Genomic DNA, 8217 nt, shown 5'->3' with positions numbered 1-8217 from the left:
GGCGATTTACCGATCTATTGAGCTACAGATCCCTAGATCTAGCGATCCACCGATTCGTCGATCTACCGATCCATCGATCTAGCGATCCACCGATCTAGCGATTCACCGACCCAGCGATCTACCGATCCACCGACCTAACGAAACCCCGATCCACCGATCTACCGATCTGCCGATCCATCGATCTACAGATCCAACAATCTAGCAATCCACTGATCCACCGATATAGCGATCCACCGATCTAGCGATCTAGTGATGCACCGACCTAACGATCTACCGATCCATCGATCCACAGATCCACATATCTAACGATCTACCAATCCATCGAGCTACAGATCCCCAGATCTGGCGATCCACCGATCTAGCGATTTATTGATTCACAGATCTAGTGATTTACCGATTACAAACGAATAACCGATGCTACTAAGCGAGCCTAACAACGTAAAAATAAGTACTAGTATGTTTTCGACTATTGATAAGACTTTTCATAACCACCACTTTCTTTCAACGCACTGTAACTACACTACCCCTTCATAACCAAATTATCACTTCAACAACTACCTCACTGCTACAACTAGATTAAGTATTTTTTGTTACTTCATATTAAATTCTACGAGAAACACGTTTCTCCGATTAACAAACTACAGGCATTATCTTACCAATTCACGTCCAATATAACTCCAGTACTGAGTCTCGCCTTCCATTCCACGCATCTCAACCAACTGCTGCAGTGCACTATTCACACATTCCTCATTCACATAAAAAACTTCACACACGCCAAGTACATCGATTCCCAAATATACGCTCCCACAGCGTCTTGTTGTGTTTATGAAAGTTTTGCTTAAAATGCTAATGCCAACAAGGTGAGGAAAGAAATAAGTACACCACAGGAGTAACAACATACCTGGTTTACACACACCACAGGAATAGCATACTGCGCACTAAGCTTGTGAAGGTGTGCTCCAAATGACCTAAGAACATTTGCTCGCTTTGAAGTTTCACCAAATGAATATTCCACACGGCAAAGAGCGGCAATGGAATCAATGACAACAAGCTTGATAGCTCCCCTATTAAGCAGCACCGGCAGGCGATGGTTAATGATGTTCCTCAAGTCATCCTGTATTATTAAGAAATATGCTGTAATTAATTCTTACTTAACCACAAAGGGCTTATCCAATTTCAAGCCTTCAGGAAGCAATAAATCAAGCGTGAGACGCAGTGTTTCATCACCAGATGAAATGCTGAGAAGAGAGTTGAAAATGGGATGCACTGGGGAGTATTTTTGAGGAACTTTGAGGTGTTTCATCAGGTTATGAAACGCTGTGTTGAATGCTTGATATTTCTTCTCAAACAACATGATTTTTGAAGGAGAATTTAAGGATGCAAAAATAAGCAGTTTTTCATCTGATTTTCATACACTGATTTAACATTAATTTCCCAAGTATTTTCTTTATGAATTATTAATGAGTTTGAGAAGATCACATCAAGATGCAATTTATGTGAATCTAACCTGAATGGCATCACCATGTCTTTTGTGGTTTTGTGGGGATTGGAAGGGCTTAACTGGTTACTTAATTACAGGAGGCTCAGTCCTGCAAGGAGGGGCACTCCCTATTTGGATCAACAAGGTAAGTGCTGCCAAAAAGGGTGTGGTTTTCAGGGCCTTGAGTCTTTTAAAATTATACAGTCTCAATTACACAGGGTATACAATTTTTCACTTTCTAGTGTCTTGAGCCGCACATAAACATATAAAGGTCTTTTTGTAATAACTGGGTAGCCAATTGAAAGGGTTGTGTCTTAAACTGCACACTCCAAGCAAACATACCTTCATTACCCCTCCCCCCCCCCCCCACCATTACCACCACCACCACTATCCTCAAAGGCTCAATAGCACAGTTTATACATAATAATACATTCATAGTAATACATTCATGTATTTAAGGTGATTCCATAGTAAAAGAACCTAACATAGATTTTAGCTAAAACTTGGTACACTGATGTAACAAGTCAAGAAGATGATAAAAAAGTAATAAAAAGTGGGGGTCACCGTGCTCGTTTTGACGTCACAATGCTGACAAATACGGCTATTTAGGACGCCTTTACAAAAACTGCGGGCAGCGCAAAACTAGACAAAAAGGAGAGAGTTTTTCGATGATACATGTGACATCACACAGAATTTGACTTCAATGTATTGTTTATCCACTTATGCACCAGAAAAATGCCTTTTAATGCCCTTGTTTTTACTTTACGCTCCAAAGTAGAATTAAATTGGACGCGCGCTTTTCGACCCGTGATGGCTCAATCCGTACAATTTAGTAAAATTGCCAAAAAACTGAACATAGATTTGTGCCAATTTTTTTCTCATCGAAAGGAAGCACTGTCCTTATTAAAATCATGAAATAAAAAATGGGGGTCACCGTACTCGTTTTAGCGGTAGAGCTGCAGAAAGTCCGAACCAAACGCATTTTCTCCGATTTTTGAGAGAGGACTGGGGCGAGTTTCAAAATAGAATGTATGTGAAAGGGGGAAGAAAGTATTAAAAAATCCGTTTTTACAGAATTTACATCGAGATATCACATTTAGGACACAATGTGATAAAGAAAGTGTTTAAATGAAAATCAAAGTGAGTAAGCACAAGTTAAACATCCACTATCGAGGTTCTCCGAGAGGAGGTCGAACTCAGCAACACGCGTACTGCTTACGTTATGTACATTCCCAACACATTGAGTCTCACCTCGGCAAGAAACAACAGCAAGCAAAAATTCCAATAGCGTTTCTCTTCAGTCAACTTCATTTTAATAATATTACTACACATTCTCTTTTTTACGGCGGCCATCTTGTTATGCGCAGTAAGAGATGCGCAGTGCAAAACTAGGGAATCACCTTAAGGGCTGTAGAATGATTCCTCCAAAAGTGTGGGTCTTGGAAAATTTTGGCCCGATCTCAAAAGTTGGAAGCGTTTGAGGTGGGTCTTGAAGTCTCGTTGTCGGGTGGTTTTGTGTTTTGGAGTGTTCAATTTTTTTAAAGACTCGGTCTCAAATTTTGCAACTCACCAAGTATATCTCTAAAGCCATGTTGTTCGATTGATTGATTTTGGGACTTACCACATCAGCTGCATGTTCAATAAAAACATTGTCACTAAACTTGATTTTAACAGCTGAAGGATGTGATGCTTGATTTTTGGCAAAACACTGTGTAAGCTGATGGAGTCGTTTACTTGGAAAAACATCCTCAGTTGAGATATAAACTGCACCTATATGGGGGAAGTGCAAGCTTCAGTGAGAACCATTTATAAATTAAAACACTTCAATCAGAGGATTATAAAACTAGGCCACATCAGCTAGAAACACCTAAGACCATTGATTTTTTATTTTTAAAATTAAATTACATTTCTTTTCTTTACAGTTAAATAAGATAAGGTATTGAGGATGGGGACATTTCGTCTTTTATAAATGATAATGAACATTCATTTAATCATGAGCTCAATGTTTGACTAACAGCGATATAATTATAAGAAATGGAAGTTGACTGCTCCTAAAGGTTCAACGTGGGTAACAAGAGGAGCCCACAATCCTAATCTCCAGGTTACTATTACACATGCACGTCATGTTTGTAGCCAGTTTCATTAGGACTCCCTCAAGGAAGAGGTCCTGTTAGGGTAAAAATTCCCACAGGTGACATGGCCCTGAAACAGTGACAGAAGACTAGATAAAATGCAACAAACAACATGAACATGGGTTAAATACCGACAAGGACATAGCCTACTCCGCAAAGTGTGAAAAAATCGTATTTGAAATTCAGATTAGAGAAATATGTACCCTCCCTAAGAGGCCCTCTAAGAATGACTGGAATGCACAGAACACAATCTGATCACGCAAATTTTGGCCTTCTGTCACCAGTAATATGATCACATGTGATTTGACAGGGTGCAAAGAAAGTCAGTTTTACAGCCTGCCATTCGGGCAAGCTGAAGCTGGCATGTACTAGCCGTCAAGTCATTTCAACTAGCCCCAAACCCTTTTTGATTAGTAGGATTGATGACAATCCTTCAGTAATTTGAATTTCCCCAAAAAACAGCACTTGCCTGTCAGGCAAGTTACGAACAAAAATCACTAGCCCAATAGCAAAATCTACTAGCCCCAGGTTATCAGACACAACTGTCTTTACACGCTGTTTGACCATGTATCACGTCAAACTTACATTAACCTTTGGTTATTACTAATAATAATATTTTATTATAACAAATACCTCCTTCAAGCCCTCCTTTTTCCTCAGGTAACTGGACTGTCAGGCACAACTGCAAGCAGATCTGTGTTTTTCCACAGGAGCTCTCTCCTGTCACCTCTGTGATGCCCTGCTTCAGGATGCCCCCATGAAGAAATTCATCAAGTATCTGGCATCCTAGAGACAACTTGTGTCCCCAAGGTGACCCCTCGCCTTTGGCCTGAATGTTGTAGAGTGACAGGGCAGTTCTCATAGGTGGACATGGGAGAGAATATGAAACAGCTTTAAGAAGAATGGCGATGTCAAAGAAAGATAGCTTTGTGGCTCTCTCAAGATCAGCTGCTGACATGCAGAGGATGGTGGCAAGACTTGTCAACTTTGCTTGAAAAAATATAGATATATTCCAGATTAAAATAATGATAATTCTATTCAAGCAAATTGGCTGGGCAACAAAAATTGCATTGGTCAATGCCAGCTGCACCCATCTTGCCTCCCGGGCTTACTCACTTAAGCCTTTTTTCGCATGGCGAATTCTCAGGGACTGGGGCCACTTAAGGTGCTTAGGATGTAAGAAGAGGGCAAATACCCCACCCACTCCCGGAGTGCAGGTGAAAATCCGGGGGCTGCCATGGGGTCATCATCCCATCAAAGGCAAGCTGTACCCCCACGGCTGTTCCACAAGTGCAGCTCCACTATAACAAAAGCTTCTTTCTTATAGTGTGATCAATACTAATAAAACATAGTAAATGATCATGAATTTTCACTGAGAAGTACAGAAAACTTTCCATCGATCGATTGCTCTTAACTTCAGAATACCCTGCCACTTCGAAGCTGTATCCCTGAAAGAGCTGGATACGTGGATACGCAGTTATCCCTTTTATGCGCTTTTCTACCTTCAGTGGCTTTAAGAACAACAAATGGACATAAGCTTGTTATAAGCTTTATATGCAGTCTAAGTGTGTATCTAAGTGGATACACGGATACGCCGTGACTATTTACTAAGTGGATACGCGGATACGTGCATACGTAGTGACTGAGTATCCGCGTATTCACCTATCTCTTACCCTTCTTGAGGGCTGCAATAATTCGAGGATGAACATCTAGCCTGTCCACATTGTTCATCGTATTTCTTTTATCATTTGAGAGGATGAAGATCGAAAATTTGGACGATTATTCAGCTGTTTGAAACAAGCGCCTTGCCGCCATGATAAAGATTTCGCAAGGACTTCTGGGTTGCAAACAAGTTTCCAGATCTCCACGGAGAAGAGGCCCGTCTGTCCACAGGCCAGGCAAGCTCTAGCCACAGTTGTGTAAACGTTTGATAGCGCAGTATGCAGTGGATAAATCTCTCTATCCAGTGGATAACGCCATTGGTTCTCCTAATGCTTGACGGCTGAACACTGATTTATCTGGTGGATAGCGCTACCCAACGTTTCAACAACCGGGGCCTGGGTTAGGTTGCATAAAACCATCTTAAGATAAGAGAGCTCTTAACTTTTATTCTGGAACAATAACCTGTTGTTTTGAAATAATAGTTACTTACGAGTTCCCTTAATCTTAAGATGTTTTTTTGCAACCCGACCCTAGTGCTCACTTCGCTCGCCGATTTTCTCCTTCAACCCGCTTCACATGAGAACCTGTTCGCAGGCGAAGTTCTGGTCACAGACTCAGTCCCGTTTAAGGTAATTTGTTCTGGCCCCACAGACTAGCCTTTTCTTGACTTATGTCAAGAGCAATTTCAAAGACTTAGTTGTCAAGTTACGTTACGAAAAGTTTGCGCATTTCTTTTGACTATGCAACGGTTTCGCCGAAAAAAATCGAGAAACTACTGACTAACGAACAAGAATATACAAAATTTGATTGGTTAATCAAACAGACACAAAGCGCAAGGCTTTTTTGGCTGATTTAGCGTACACCCAACATATTCACAGCTGAGGAGAGGTTACTGAAAAGTGATCCCGGCGGCCTTCATGATCAAGTAAGGCATTCCCACGGGGATCCTGAAAAACGTATTGAGGACGCTCGTTTACAATATCAAGTCTGTTCGATCGTCCATGACGTCGCCATGCCACCACTATTATCCTACTCCTCTTTGCAACACTACTAGCCTGTTCCAGGCACCTAGATAGTCTGGTCCGCAGAATTGAGAAAGCGCAAACAAGAAAAAAACGGGAGGAAACTGGGGAGAGGAGGGGCTGCCCGCCCCACCCTGCTTTTCGCGCGCCTTTCTCTTTCGCGCCTTCTCCACTATCTGAGAGCCTCGAACAGGCTACAACACTACAAGTGAGGGCGCCCATAGGGTATACCTCTGGGAAATAAACAGTTAAGAAGCAATCACGCCTCTTCCTGTTAGTCATTATAATAGACATCAAAAAGGGGTTTACTCAGTTCCTGACAGTTCCACTAAATTATTACTATTATTTGAATACGAAAAAATTCCATTCTCATAAGAAATATTCAAATTTTTACTTCGATAAACCATATAAGTTAAGAGATGACATCTTTCAATGCGATAGTCAGTTGGTATGTTGTTTAGATTTATACGCCTACGACAGCTAACTTAAATCATCATTACTACAGTTACAGTCAAGAAACTTTCCCTGATTGATGCCTCCTCCCTCCCTTCCCTTACCACATCCTGTCACTCATTCGATTGCTAGAGTTTATCGCTTGAAAACTGTTAACCTTGGCCCGAATGGAATAGAAACAAAAGCTTCAGAAGACAATCGATAATAACTAGGAGACAACACAATAGAACCCAAAATAATTTTTGCATGTAACACCCCAAGAAACATCCCATTCATACTTGAGCAATTCAGTGCTATCGAAACTCGGGCAATCCTTTTGAAAGTAGGGGTTAGTTTTGGAAGTATCTGTACCTTTTGATGAGCCGGTGGGGGAGTGAAAGTGAAATTTACTTTGAACTTTTACTGAGCAATTTACATTTACACCACCATGAAATGATTCAAAAGCCGACATAGCGTCTCGAACCGTAAAGATTTGGCTCTATCAGACCGGATCGAGTTGGTAGATGCGATTGGTTACCGCCGCGCAGCTAAAATAGCCTGCGAACAGCAAACGCTATTTTTCGGAGGGAGAGAAGCGACGACCGGAAATGCGTCTGCTGTTCGCAGGCTAAGCTAAAAGGGCAATAGAGAAGCTTTCGACCAGCGCTAGTCGATCTTCGGATCAAATTAAAAGAGGAGACTGGCTAGGCGTAACAAAATTTCAAGCAGTCCAGGGGCGTTTAGTATATGTTCAAATTACCAATTGAGTTACCCCTGCGGCTGCCCTGAGGGGGCGTCACCTTGGCCATTAATCACCTAACTGATCGTCTGCTATCGTCTGCTCAGATCTCACGCGATGGGTTTATGATGTCGTTTCTCGTGATATTAGCCCGGGGAGCACAATCTCAATCAATCGGAATAAACTACTGCTTCCTTAATCAGGGGGACAAAGGATCAAATTACATCTCTTATTTATATTACACTTTTACCGCAGTTGACTAGCCATGCAACACATTTGAAGAATTCAAAATGCTTGTGGATTGTTTGCCGTTATCACAGTGTGTGTTGTCGATACGTAATTAACACTAAAATAAGTTGATAACCGCCTGTAGCGAACTGGTGATAACTGATCAAGCCGTTCCCTTGTAACTTTTTGAACGCAGTCGGACAAGCAAACCTGACCGGCAACCGGCGAATTGTCACTAAGCTTCACTAAACCGTAACCATATTTTTTAACTGATATGCTGGCTGGTTAAGTTTCCGTGATCGAAAAATCAGAATTCAGTACGTCTACTCAGTGTATATTTTTGCTGGCAAGGTCTTTTATAGATCCTACGTTTTGCGGCATATTCGTTTGCGGTCCTTTACACTTTAAATGTCAATTTATCGAAAAAAGCGCGGAATTTTCGTAAACATTGTGTTAGCTTACCGATATGGCTGGGTTGACCATATACTGCATTCTCGACCCCAAGTGACCGAAGAAACACTA

The 8217-nt window shown here is 41.4% G+C and overlaps 1 protein-coding gene across 1 annotated transcript in view; it reads right to left on the bottom strand.

The window, feature by feature from the left end:
- The window catches only part of LOC140943417 (DNA repair protein XRCC3-like), a 22270-nt gene extending 16914 nt beyond the window's left edge, over positions 1-5356 (bottom strand). The window contains exons 1-4 of the mRNA XM_073392500.1: positions 5286-5356; positions 4246-4602; positions 3102-3250; positions 902-1114 (exon numbers count right to left, since the gene is read on the bottom strand). Of these exons, the coding sequence (XP_073248601.1) occupies positions 902-1114; positions 3102-3250; positions 4246-4602; positions 5286-5343 (777 nt within the window). The 5' untranslated portion in view covers positions 5344-5356. The remainder of the gene's footprint in view (positions 1-901; positions 1115-3101; positions 3251-4245; positions 4603-5285) is intronic.
- Positions 5357-8217: the final 2861 nt, after the last annotated feature.

Source organism: Porites lutea, chromosome 7, assembly GCF_958299795.1.
Source record: "Porites lutea chromosome 7, jaPorLute2.1, whole genome shotgun sequence".
Taxonomy (NCBI): domain Eukaryota; kingdom Metazoa; phylum Cnidaria; class Anthozoa; order Scleractinia; family Poritidae; genus Porites; species Porites lutea.
The sequence above is the reverse complement of the archived record's forward strand: the minus strand, read 5'-3'. Positions and strand labels throughout refer to the sequence as shown.